This window comes from Acanthochromis polyacanthus, chromosome 23 (genome assembly GCF_021347895.1).
Source record: "Acanthochromis polyacanthus isolate Apoly-LR-REF ecotype Palm Island chromosome 23, KAUST_Apoly_ChrSc, whole genome shotgun sequence".
Lineage (NCBI taxonomy): Eukaryota > Metazoa > Chordata > Actinopteri > Pomacentridae > Acanthochromis > Acanthochromis polyacanthus.
In genome coordinates this window covers 18,240,644-18,254,337 of record NC_067135.1, presented here as the reverse complement: position 1 = coordinate 18,254,337, position 13,694 = coordinate 18,240,644, and the positions used below count along the sequence as shown (strand labels likewise).

Sequence of the window (13,694 nt, the reverse complement as noted above, 5' to 3'; positions counted from 1 at the left end):
GGAATTATGTAGCAAACAAATAATTGTGACATAACTCTAAATATGTTTTATATTTCAGATTCTTCAAAATAACTACCCTTTGCTTTGATCACTGCTTTGCAAAGTCTTGGCCTTGATGAAGCTCATCAAGAGAAGGCCTGTGAAGTGGAAACCATTTCACTTCACAGGTGTGCCTTGTTATGGTTAATTTGTGGAATTTCTTGCCTTCTTAATGGGGTTGGGACCATCAGTTGAGTTTTGCAAAAGTCAGATTGGTACACAGTTGACAGCCCTATTTGACAACTGTTAGAATTCATATTATGGTAAGAATCAATCAGCTAAGAAAAGAGAAACCATAGTCTATCATGAACTGAAGGTCAGTCAGTCGAGAAAATTGCCAAACAATTTCAACGTATCCCCAAGTGCAGTTGCAAAAACCATCAAGAGCTACAATGAAACTGGCTCATATGAGGAAAGAAAGGAAGACTAAGAATCACCTCTGCTGCTGAGGATAAGTTCATCTGAGTCACCAGCGTCAGAAATGACAAGTTAACAGCAGCTCAGATTAGAGCCCAGATAAATGCCACACAGAGTTCTAGTAGCAGACACATCTCTACATCAACTGTTCAAAGGAGACTGAACCAATCAGGACTTTATGGGTCAAATAGCTGCTAAGAAACCACTACTAAGGAAAAGCAACAAGCAGAAGAGATTAGTTTGAGCCGAGAAACATAAGGAATGGACATTAGACCAGTGGAAATCTGTGCTTTGGTCTGAGGAGTCCAAATTTGAGATCTTTGGTTCCACCCACCATGTCTTTGTGTGATGGAGGAGGAGGTGTGATGGTGTGGGGGTGCTTTGCTGGTGACACTGTTGGGGATTTATTCAAAAGTGAAGGAAATTGTGAACTGGCATGGCTACCACAGCATCCTGTAGCGACATGACATCCCATTCGGTTTGTGTTTAGTTGGACCATCATTTATTCTTCAACAGGTCAATGACCCCAAACACACCTCCAGGCTGTGTAAGGACTATCTGACCAAGAAAGAGATGATGGAGTGCTGCGTCAGATGACCTGAAATCTACAGTCACCTGACCTGAACCCAATCCAGATGGTTTGGGATGAGATGGAGCACAGAGTGAAGACAAAAGGGCCAACAAGCGCTCAGCATCTCTGGGAACTCCTTCAAGACTGTTGGAAAACTATTTCAGGTTCTACCTCATGAATCTCATCCAAAGAAGGTAAAGAGTGTACAAAGCATTAATCTAAGCAAAGGGTGACTATTTTGAAGAATCTAAAACATGTTTTGACTTTTTTAATACTATTTTGTTTACTGCATAATTCCGTGTGTTCGTTCATAGTTCTGATGCCAAAAAGTCTGTAGTTTGTCCCTTCTCAAATTGCTCACATTAGTGATTTGAAGTCACATTTGGGTGAGAAGGCGATCTGACTGGGAACTCCACCAAACACACCCCTCCAGTAGCAACTTGACAGACACAGGCTATGCCCCACTTTATCATCAGTTTTCCTCTAAATGGGACCACTGTTTACTCAGTGAACCTCATGCTGCATTGAGATTTAAAGTTAAAGATGTAGGAAGTGTTCACTGAGGGAAGAAATTACGAGAAGTCGGGTGATTTTTCTCAGATTTCTAAACAATCAAGCTTCTTTTTCTAACCAGAAGAGTCAACCCCTGCTGAACGCAAGAATGCAGGTTTTGGCTTTCTTCATCAGACCGACATGCTATGTCAATTGGACAGAATACAGAATACTTCCTTTCTGACCAGACTTTGCAGTGAATTTGAACCAAATAACTGGCAGTGCAGTACGATCACTTCTCACAAACGTCCACTGTGGGTTGTCAGTCACTGTACTAAATTCTAATGTGATTATCAGTACTGGGGTACAGGCACAGAAAAACCCTAGTTGTACACAAACTAGTGAATCCACATTTTTCTGGAGCATTTGTGAGGCAGCAGACACCCATAACAAAACCATGTTATGCAACACAACAGCTAGCCAACAGGGCCGTAGGTGACTGTGCCTCACGACCATGAAAGGAGAAACTCAATGACAAAAAAAGGTGAAGCAGATCAGTTTAATACTAAATCAAGCAAAATTTCAACAGCTATTCATTCAGGCTTGCACCGTAACACAGACTGACTCCAGAAACAAAGTAAAACTAACATTTTTTTTTTCTTTTGCTAATAACTTTGAGGGACAAAATGGTTGTTTTTGTCCTCGCAAAAGCAACACAAACACTGCACACAGTGTTTTATAGCAGAGAGATGCCGAAAATGATATTTTCATCAGTCAAGTAGTGCAGGTGATCAGAAGCTAGCAGGACGCAGCACCGATTACCCTTTTCAAACTCAATGTCACAACTCATATGCAGGCCAGTAAGAAAAACAAATTCTGGAAAACAATCTCAGACAGTACTACAAAGGTTTTACAGGACTAACATACACTTCACATCTCGTTATTACAAAAATATTAATCTTATTCAACTCAAAGCCAAGACAGGAAACAGGAAAGGAATATAAAGTTGTCACTTTAAACAGAATAAGGTGTTTTATTCAATGGATCATGCAAGCTGAACTTCAATATATTAAATCCAAAGAAAGTTAAGCGTTCAAGTTCGATTGATGATACTGTTGAGCACAATATTAAACTCAGGGCTGGCTGTTTGAGCGGTGTATTTGGTATACAAGTAACATAAACTATGGTAGCTCTACTGAACACATGCCCAAGAGCAACAGTGTTTGTACGCACGCAAGGAGCTTTATGGTAATACAAACTTTTAAACACAGGGAAAATAACTAATTAGGTTACAGAACTTGCTGAACTAACAACCTTTCATTAAGTCAGAGATGTCGTCACAATATCAAGGATCAATAAAAAATAAAGCACTGGTTATGATTTTTTTTTTTCTGTGGGCACACAATGCTCTTGTACATAATGTCCGTCTATTGGGTATGTGGTGAACAGTGTGCTGCACGGTAGAAACTTCTGTGTGGGGACGATTTTTCTGTGGCGGGGTTAATTCTGGGGTGGAGGAGGAGGGGGTGCGGGAGGCATGCCAAAGGGGGGCATGCCTGGTACCCCCATCCCCATCATGGTGACAAAGTTAGAAGGGTCCATGGGCGGTGGGGGCGGCGGTGGAGCATACATCATGCCGGTTGAGCCTGGAGGCGGGGGCGGAGGAGGAGGTGGCGCGCCTGGGGGCAATGGGGGCTGAACTCCTGGGGGAGGTGGCACCATGGACGGGGTGCCCATGGGTGGAGGGGGCTGAGCTCCAGATGCTGCAGACGGCTGGGGCTGCTGCCATGGAGGTAGGGTGCCTGTGCCAGGGCTGGATGTGGTGGTGGTGGTATCTAAAGGAGGGGAAGCACAGCTGAAGATTAACCGGTGATCACTAAGTTGTCACCATCATTCATGAAGCCACACAGTGATCGAACTGGCTGTGAATGTGATTTCAAAATCTGTCAATCAGATCATCTACACGACCAGAAACAACTATGAGAGACACATTCCAGAACCCAGAAACCGGATTGCTCAGTAAGTGGCAACTTCCATCATCATATTCATGTATGCAAAACACAAAAGCAAAGATATGCAGTTACCAGGAATTAGAGAACTTCTATCATGGCTAAACTGTGCTCAATTACATAAACTGTAATTTTGAGAGGCAATTTTCCTTCTGACTGTCATTCTGTTTGGTATGGGGCCAAGTTTTCAATGCCCAAACATCACTTTATACACAACAAAAATGTAATTTTGCAGTGGTGTCACTTTGTACTACTGTTATACTCTGTAGTGGACACAGTGTCCCATAATGTAATTTAAAAAGTAAGTAGTGAATCCAGAATTAGGTTTACCCATTAACATACTGTACTCCTCACAGAACTGTGTGTATTGTGAGTAGCTAAAGACTGGATGGTTTAGGATAAAGCTTTTGTATAGTCTTACTCTGTTGCCAGGGCAGCGGTGTGCTCGTTGCCATACTGCTAGTAGGGGGTGGAGGTGGAGCCTGCTGTTGCCATGGTGGCAGGGGACCAGAAGGAGGGGGAGGCGGCTGGTTGCTGGGGGGAGGAGGTGGTGGCGGCATCATACCCATTGGAGGTGGTAGCAGACCTACAAAAAAAAAAAGTTTATTCCTAGGGTGCCAAAGCTTTCTCGTCTCTATCCACATGTACACTGCCAGTCAAAAGTTTGGACACATCTTCTCATTCAATAGTTATTTTCTACATTGTAGATTAATACTGGATACACCAAAACCACAAAAGAACACATATGGAATTATGTTGTAAACAAAAAGTTCTAAGCAAACTGGAATATGTTTTATATTTTAGATTCACCTGAGATGTGTGATAACATGTACTGAATATAGATATAAACTGTCATGCCTGACAGACTACACCTTTGGGTTAAGGCTGTTATGCTCATGTTGTGTATTCTGAGCTAAGCGTAGGTGAGTAACAACTCCCAAAACCTATAACCGTACGCTCTTACCCATTGGGTGTCCGTGAGGTCCAGGTCCCTGGCCCATAGGAGGAGGTGGGGGCTGCATCCAAGGCGGAGGCAGACCATTAGGGTTGGGGGGCATCGGTGGAGCTCCCATGTTGGGCATGGGGGGAGGGAAGTTATGGGGTCCCCCGTGGCCACCAGGCCCTCCATGCATGCCATGGAAGTTCCTGTTCTCATTAGGACCTGAGCTCATCCAGGGAGGCCGGTTCTGTTAAACACAAACAGTAATTTCAGTCTCTTCTCTACACCAGCAAGAGTGTGGCATCATGCGTGTCAAAAAACAAACCGGTGGTGGTTGGTTATTGTTGGGGCCAGAGGCTCGGGGCGCTCCTCCCTGGGTACTGGCGTGTCCTCCACCAGATGTGGGGACTGGGGCCTCCCCCAGCTCAGCCATGAGGGACAGATACTCCTTGTCCATACGAGCCTTGTCCTGGGCTGACTGAGGGGGCTCACCACCTGTTGCTCTGTGGGCAGCAAATGTGCTACAGAGGACAAAAACAAGAAACATTGTCACAAGATTTATAAATAATAAAATGTGGCTTTCAGTTGGAATTGTGTGACTCATCTACCCATCATTACCTGGTGTACTTGCAGTCAGAGGAGATGTGGCCTGCACCACCACATTTGGTACAGAGTGTGGTGTTGGTGATACTGCGCGGCTCAGAGTTTTGCCAAGGACGAAGAATCCTACAGAAACAAAGAGGCACAGTCTGTCTTCAGTGGTGCTCTGCAGATTAAATTGAGTCTACCAGAAGATGTCATTTCCCATCCTGTTTAATGCAACATGACTAAGAATGGTCGGATATGTGAAAGCATTAACGGTTACAATTAACTGTGAGAGCAAACCATAGATGATCTCCCGACATCTAAGTGTGTTTAAAGCAGTCTGACAGACCTGTTATCATCTTCCCGCAGTGTGCCATTGAGTCTGGCCAGCTCCCTCAGCTGCATCTTTCTTAGGTCATTCTGGTCCTCAGGTGTCTCGATGCCTTGCTTCAGGATGGTGCGAATCTGTGGACACACTTCACACCATTAAAAACTGTACCCCAAACAAAAAGTGAATGTATTTCGTCCAAAACTGATATCTTCATATCATTAAACAGCTAAGCAAAAGGGGAACCTAAAGACGTCTGATCATCAGAACAGACAAGGTAATCTAACCTGCTCCACAGCTTTCTTGACATTCTCCATTGTGTTGGCGGTGACCAGGGCATGCAGAGGTTCATCTTCTCCTGGCAACATCTGCCCATCTTTTCGGCCCACCTTCCCCTCCTTGACAGAACCTTTCCCTCGGATCATGATCTTGGCACAGCACTCCTTTTCAATGTTCTTCAGGGTATTACCACTGGTGAAATATGAAAAACATGAAAATTGTACTGTACTTACATGCTTTTATGAATGTGTGATGACTACAAAATACTGCTTGCAAACTAATTTGCGTGTTGGGAATAAAAAAACAAACAAACACTATTTCACTATAGAAGTATGTAAAATAGACAAATAAATCTAAAAACAAAAACATGACAATAAAGTTGAATCCAACTGACCGTGGCCCAATCAACAGGCCAACAAAGTTGATTTCGGGGTATTCGTCTTGGGGGATCATAACTTTGTCGTTGACTCTGGTGGCTGGAGGCCTGTAGGAAACAGATACAAGAAAAGGATTTGTAAGGAGAATCAGCTGCTTTCTGATTTTCAAAAAAAAAAAATAAAAAATCATGCTGAGTCCTCAGTATACCATCATTTTTAATCAACAGCCACTGAACATTCTCTACTGTAGAAACTGAACAACCCACCCCAGAAATGTCTACAATCTGACCCTTAAAAATGCCTTGTTTGCATTTCCAGTGTTTCAAACTTATTAAAACACTATAGCTGTGTTTTTGTATTACATGACAGGTGAAAAAAGCAATGCAGGTTTCATTTTCACTTCCCATCATGTTTTTATAACTTCATTATTTGCTACAATACATGATGATTTTCATCCATATTTGGTATGATTTATGCCTCTTGTTCTTCAGTGTTTTTGCCAGGTGCTGATAAGTTGAGCACTCCACCTTTAGGTTTCTGTTTACTTCGCTGCAGTTTCCTCTAAACAGCCTTCTGCCTTGAATTACTAACCAGGACCTGAAGGACCAACACATCTTTGTCCATCTAAAAAATGTGTTTTAATTGTCCTGCTTCAAAAAATAAAGGTAGCTTCCTTCGTTGTTGTTGTGATCAAACATTGTTTGTTCAAGTACTCATAACTATAAAAGACTGTCACTGCGTCCTGAAAGTTCCTGGAACAATTTGGGGAAAATGTTGAGATTTTTATTTTTTTTTATTAAATCGTGCAACTTAATTTGCAAATATTTTTTCAAGTCAAGCTTCCGTTCTATATGGATTGTGTACTAGATTGAAAATGTGATGAGTACAACCATGTGAGATCAATCAAATATGCGCATTTAACACAAAGAGGAAGGCAATGATTTGTAAAAGCACTGACAAAAGTGTGCAGGGCCCAACTTTAGTCTGAGGAGCTCCAATACAGAGTGGAAACAACGACAACAGATCATGTTTTGTTAAAGGGGAACTTCGGCTTTTTTCAACCTGGGGTCTGTTTTCATATGTCATTTCATACATGTGAGCGACGGAGAAATGAATTTTCGACATAGCTCCAGTATTTAGTCAGGCAGGCAGCTTAGCAGCTCAGCTAGCGAAAAGTATGGGGCAGCTGGCCCCCCCGCGTCAAAGTCCACCCTAACGTGCTTTTTGGCGCAAGCTATCGCGTGATTTCGGAACGAGATTTGCTTTCTAGCATCCTGAGATTTGGATACAGACCACAACAAATAGCGATCGCCAGGTAATGTGGAGGTTTTCATTCACTTCTCATCTCTAGTATGTTGTGGGACACTCACTGAGACCATCTGAGCTGGTCAGTGTGGGGAAAAAACACGTTAGGGCGGACTTTGATGCGGGGGGGCCAGCTGCCCCATACTTTTCGCTAGCCGAGCTGCTAGCTGAGCTGCTAGCCGAGCTGCTAAGCTTCCTGCCTGGTTAAATACTGGAGCTATGTCGAAAATTCATTTCTCCATCACTCACATGTATGAAATTACATATGGAAACAGACCCCAGGTTGAAAAAACCCGAAGTTCCCCTTTAAGTTCCTGTAAAGGGGCTGCTTTTTAAGTCCCATATTAAACCAACCTAGAGAGCATTCACATCGATAAATGAACACAGATACTTTTTATCATATTGAACACATCGTAGACGGGGGAAAACCCATACTTATAATCTGCTGGAGGCTTGAAGTCAGGATTCAGTCCGACCATTTCAGTGATAAGGGAGTGACGCTCCTCCTCGATCTTCTTTCGTGTGCGATACTCGCGGGTGTTTAACCTCTTGCCCTCGCTGTTGTAGATGGGCTCTGGAGAGGGAGACCTGAGAACAGTAGACAAAAAACAAAACGGACACAATTGATACCCCTGTAGAAATAGAATCATGCCATTCACAGTCACACAGGCTCCCTACAGCTACCTAAGACCTTAAAAATGAAAATCTCCAGTTGGATTTTGAATCAATGGGGACCGACATGTCTTAGAAATAATATAATGTTAACATTTGTTTTGGAAATTTAGATTAAGTAAGAGAATTCTTAGTCAGACTGATTCTGACTCATGGCCAGTGCAAGAGCAAACTCAAAAAGGAAAGAAAATTATGTAGGAACTCTGCACTGACATTTCAAAGGCTAGAGTCCATTCTTTCATACAATTCAGGGTAAAAATGGGCTACCAAAGCTGTATAGTGGTAATTTACCCAATACACTGGAGGGGCATCAACCCCAAAGCAAAAAACAAAAAAACCCCCCAAAAAACCCCAAAACAAATACATGGCCATAACTAAACCTGCATACAGGATTGTTGGCCTACAAGAAAGGAAAGTTGGAGGTAAGAAAAGAAACAAAAGCAAAATTCGCAATCCTAAGCAGAAACGCTGGCTTTGAGAGTTGCTTGGTGCTGACGTGGCGGAAGAGGTCCGTACCTCCCCTTGGACGCTGAAAACCTGTGCTGCTGCGTTAAGAAGGCTCTGTGCTTGAAAAAGGGTTAGGTTGACGTGGGGTAATTTGGGTTAGAGAAAAGGAATTAAGATTAGAAATCCACCTTTTCCTACGCTCTCCCGTCAAGAGAGCCACATTTGTGTCCATGTGATGTGAAGAGTGAGAAAAAAAAATATGGCTATTTTTGTTTATGCTTCAACCTTCCAACGGTGACAACCTGAAACGCCCCCCAAGTTGGTTGTGTCACATTAGAATGGGGAGTGATTTTTAAGAATGCTGCAGCTCTGCAATCAACTTTTTGGTTGCTGTGGAAATGTCTGATTATGAGGACAAACTATACAGTGTACAGGCAACAGGGACTCTAGCTAGCAAAGGTCAACTTGACACACTCTTGAGAGCAAGCCACTTCCTGTGGGAACAGATCCTTATGGAAACTATGTCATAAGTTGGCCATTGCTTTTACAGAACACATACAATTCTGGCAGTTTTCTTCCAGACGTGAAGAGTCCAGAGGGAAAACCAGAACATGCCACTCTTCCCCCCTGGGTGAAAATATTTAAAGCCACATTACGGGAATACCAGAGATGACCAGCAACAAATCATTTGTTAGGTCCAACACAAAGCCTAATAATCACGAGTATGTTATTAAATAGACTTCACACCATGAGCTTAATCATCCATGGCAAAAAGTTATAGAATAATCAAAAAGTATCAATGGATGGATATGAATCCTTATGTTAAACCTAATCTTTTCCAAAAGAGCCAATTCAATAGAGCTACTAGTACTTCAAAGCTAAAAAGGTTATAAATAATAAATGTCAGAGATTATTTAGATAGGATAAGGCACACTGACCCAAACCTGTTTCAGAAGAAAGTCTTCATACATTATGAATCACGCTGCACGTGTGTATCTGTTTATATATATAAATATATATATTCACATATTCACACAGCACTCTAGATCAGACACAAAACAAGCAGTGGGTAGACCATGATACATAAACTCTAGGAAGCTAAATGACTACTGAACAAATCCTGGGAATGACTCATAATCCAACAGAAAAGGTGCAAATATTAAAGACTTTTCTTGGTTCTAAGGGTGACTTGCTAAATTGTCATGGCTACCATCCATTTAAACTCATCTTACACTGGCCTATATACAGGTATATCTAAGCATTCAAAGCCCTGTTACCTTCTCCTTTGGACACTAGCTATTATAAAAACATTTTCATTGAAATTCATTTTTTACCCAAGATTGAAACACTGTTAAACTATGTTGTAATCAAAGAGAGATGTGATAAATAAGGAAGCATTTATTTGAGAAATAAGAATGGAAACACAAAACTATATTCCTCTAATGATGGTAGTCTGTAGGCTTTGGGCAAAATCTTTCCTTCTATTTGAAAACTATGCTGCTCAAGTAAAAGCTCAGAAAAAACAGAAAGTGGACTATGAGTTATGTGATTTTGGTCAAGCTACAGTCAAGGAGGAACTTTCATAATTAACTCTGTTTGCTACCACTTACAACTGTAGGTGCCAATTTAATAACTTGAAAAAGGCTTCAATAATTTGAATTGCATTTCTTGTAAAACACTGTCTTATGGTCTTGGGTAAAAAGACATACAAATAAGCATTGTTTTTTTTTTAAAGCTGTTGTATTCAAAAGCAATGAGGTAAAAATTTTTGCACTTCACTGTGCAGTTTGCTTACTTTCACTATACACAATAATTAATCTGTAACATATATATCTTAAAGTCACAAAAAGAATCAAGATAGAAAACTTACTAAGAAAAATACACTATTACTAATTCAAACTAATCAAAAATGTCTAAACTTTTGAAGCTACCAGTAGCTGTATAGCTATATGCATTTTTTGTGATAGAATGATGAGCAGTCCAACATCTTCATAAATAAACCGATGCAGACTGCTTTAGCAATGTGAAAAACAGTCTAAACAACATTTTCCTTCACTTAGGGGTAGCCAAGTAGATTCTACATCTTCCAGCTACTACTACTACTACTGCTACTATATAATCTGAGATTTTGGCTAACAACCACATATACACTGATAATGAACATATGTCTTCCAAAAAGTCAAGAAGGTAGAGAAAGTGTTACTGTTCGTGGGTTTAATCTTTTTCCGACCTGTCCTCAGGGTTAACAGGGATTCCCAGGTCTCCTGTACGCAGTTTACGAGTCAGGTCTTCAATCTGCAGTTGGACTGGAAGAATTCAGGTTAGGAAAGAAAAACAAGGATGGAGAGAAATGTGGTTACCACAACAACATCAGAGAGGCAATGCTCTGCACATTAGAGCACTGTCTCAAACATTACTGAGGTAAAGACAAATGGTGAGTCTGTTAAATAAAAAAAGGATCAAATAAACATCTGGTAAGATTCTAAAGCATGAAACCACTTACTCATTTTGAGGACACGAGGCACACATTACCGCAATATGAATATGTTCTAGAGGTCATTTACACTGGCATTTTCAATACTAAACTTCCTTCAGACAATGATTAAACATGGAAACATGTCAGTAAATGATGAGACCATGATTCCTAAAAATGCCTGCCATACCATTATTACTTCAAACCCATGCTGAGGTTTCCCTCCATGAAGACAGGGCTTCACTTACTCAAGTGTATGGTCTTTAAAGGCTTTGGCATTTTAAGGACACATTGGGTCTAAAAATCACTGATTGGTCTATTCGTTTGGCAGTAAAACAGGTGATCACAGTCACTTTTTGCACTCCACAGATCTAACACTGAGAGGCTGCAGTGACATAGGAACAACCCTTGCATTTAGAAGACAATAAAAAAAATAAATCAATCAGTTATCCCATGCACATTATGAAATTTGCAATGAAATTCCTCCCCCCAAACAGAGAAATTCACTGGTCATTGAAATTATTATACTGGGTTAGAATAATACAGGGCCTGTGACTTGTAGTTCACAGCAATTTCATCTCAAAACGCTTCCCTTGTATTGTTATCGGGGATCTACTGAATGAGCAAAGGAAACGAGAAGTGTGACAACAGAGGGTGGGCACAAATGAATGCTTACATACCAAGGAAGAACAACCATTACCAATGAGTGGACAACATCAGTAATGATGTTAGTTATTGACAGAAGGACTCATCTGCTTCAGAACACCCACTGAGGGCCTGTGAAGGCAGTATGTTGGTGCTACACTGCTGCTGGAAGGCATTTGTGCTTAAAAATGACTCGTTTCATGTGATTGTTCTTTTTTGGAAAAGGCCAAACTCGGAGCACAATCTTGGTCATTAAGTGTTTTCCAACTTGTAATGCTCATAAAACCAAGTGGTTGAGTTACTTACTTGTTAGATTATTTTGCCATTGAAGCAGCATTGCTCACACTTAAACCAATATAAATAGAGCATATTTTAGCAATGTTAGGACATTATGAGTAACGCCTCCATGCACAGGAACAATACTGATGATGTGTTGGGGATCAAGCAAGACGGTGAGCAGTGACCTGCAGCTCAGTACAGAGATCAGCAAGCAGTGGTGTTTAATCATCTATCTCAAACTCCTCTTGCTAATGGGTGCCCAATGGTATGCAAACCATAAGACTACAGAACACAGCAGAATCCCTTAACCTCCACTGAAGAGAAGCCAGCATAATTAATACTTTACATCAACAAATTATACTCACTGATCATCAGAAATGATTGCTTTGTCTCAACAGTTGGAGCAAAATTAGACATTTCCCATTTTGTGAAATACATGTTACAATAAACACACTGAAAATGTAATAAAGAGTCTTTAGTTAGTAATGCTTCTTGTAGGTGCCTTTAGAAAGCTCTAACTGTTGGGAATTCAGCAAACAAGACATTAAATTAATACTGGTATGCAATGTAAGAAAACTAAAACCTCAAACAAATGTAATTGATAAGACATATTAGAAAAGAAATCGCATTTATACATCACATGGCGAACTTTACTAACATGTACGAATTATGCGGCATTTACCTATATATGCTCTTTCTTGGTCTCGGGTCAGGCCAGGGGGAATGACAGTGGGCATGCCTGGTATGACCGTCTTCTGATCAGGGGTCTCGCTGCTCCAACGACTCTTCTTCCTTTGCTTCTTCTGACTGAAATCTACACAGGGAAATGACATGTATTGTGCCTGTTGTAGCTTTGTTGCCTTACGGTACATAAACGGCAACTAACGCTAGAGGTAATGACCCATCTACAGCCACAAGAAGCTGAAGTGAACGTAGAAAGGAACGCGTGGGAATCTTGTTAATTTATTCATAATTCAATAAGTTCTAACATATCGACCACATGAGTAATATAGAAATAATGTTTTACATCACATTGTCAGTAAACTAACGTAACACGACGCAGCAAGCTAACATCCAGGCATATTTCAATAGCAACCTTATGTTTTAAAAATTTTGAGATAATACGAATTCTGTGAGCAAATTCTAACTTTGGAAGAGGAAAGCGTAAGTTGTTAATGAAAACCTAGATGGGCCTGCTACCACTAAGCAGACACTAACATTCGTTAGCTAACTAACGTTGGCAATACAGCCTCCATTTCGTGCAAGGCCAAGGCTTGTCCTGTTAGCAACACTAGCGCTGTTGGGCTAACTCACAACGCGTCCAGCGCTAGCATCGCTTGCGGACGTTTGGGTAACTTACCAGGTTTGGCGAGCCCGGCCCCCGCAGCTGACTGTGGAGCCTGTGCCGAAAAACCTGACCCGGGATTGAACTGATGTGGCGAAGGAAAAGCCGGGTTTTGCATCGAAGGCTGGAAAGCTTGCAGAGCAGGAAAGGATCCAGGCGGCCCCGGTGTGGGCATCAATCCGTTCCCCGCGCCAGGCCCGGCATCAAATCCTCGTTTTGCACCAATACTGGGATGCAACTTCCCTAAAGGGGTTGCATTTGCTCCCGTGGCCATTTTCTATGTACTAAAATTGCCTCGTCTCTCTCAAACGTCAGTCAGCTTAGGTAGAAATTTGCGTAAACTAGGAAAATGTCTAACAAAGTATCGCCCGCAGCGCCTTTCTGTCCACACTTCTATCAAAATGGCGCCCAACAGAAAATCACAAAGGTTGATCCAAAGGAGAGTCGCTGCAGTATAATGCATGCTGATTGGTCAGACCACGCCCCGCCTC

General features: G+C 41.6%; 1 protein-coding gene across 2 annotated transcripts; it reads right to left on the bottom strand.

Moving 5' to 3' along the window:
• Positions 1-2,064: 2,064 nt before the first annotated feature.
• On the bottom strand, positions 2,065-13,637 carry sf1 (splicing factor 1). 2 transcript variants are annotated; one of them, XM_022196432.2, is made up of 12 exons: positions 13,219-13,637; positions 12,541-12,672; positions 10,692-10,767; positions 7,778-7,930; positions 6,055-6,144; positions 5,669-5,852; positions 5,403-5,518; positions 5,087-5,194; positions 4,794-4,989; positions 4,493-4,715; positions 3,950-4,114; positions 2,065-3,354 (listed from the first exon to the last, which is right to left on the bottom strand). In XM_022196432.2, the coding sequence occupies exons 1-12, from the start codon at positions 13,475-13,477 to the stop codon at positions 3,020-3,022; spliced, it is 2,037 nt and encodes a 678-aa protein (XP_022052124.1). In that variant the 5' UTR covers positions 13,478-13,637; the 3' UTR covers positions 2,065-3,019. The 2 variants fall into 2 exon arrangements, with proteins under 2 accessions (XP_022052124.1, XP_051800079.1); XM_051944119.1 differs by lacking the exons at positions 10,692-10,767; positions 13,219-13,637.
• Between the last annotated feature and the right edge of the window lie 57 nt (positions 13,638-13,694).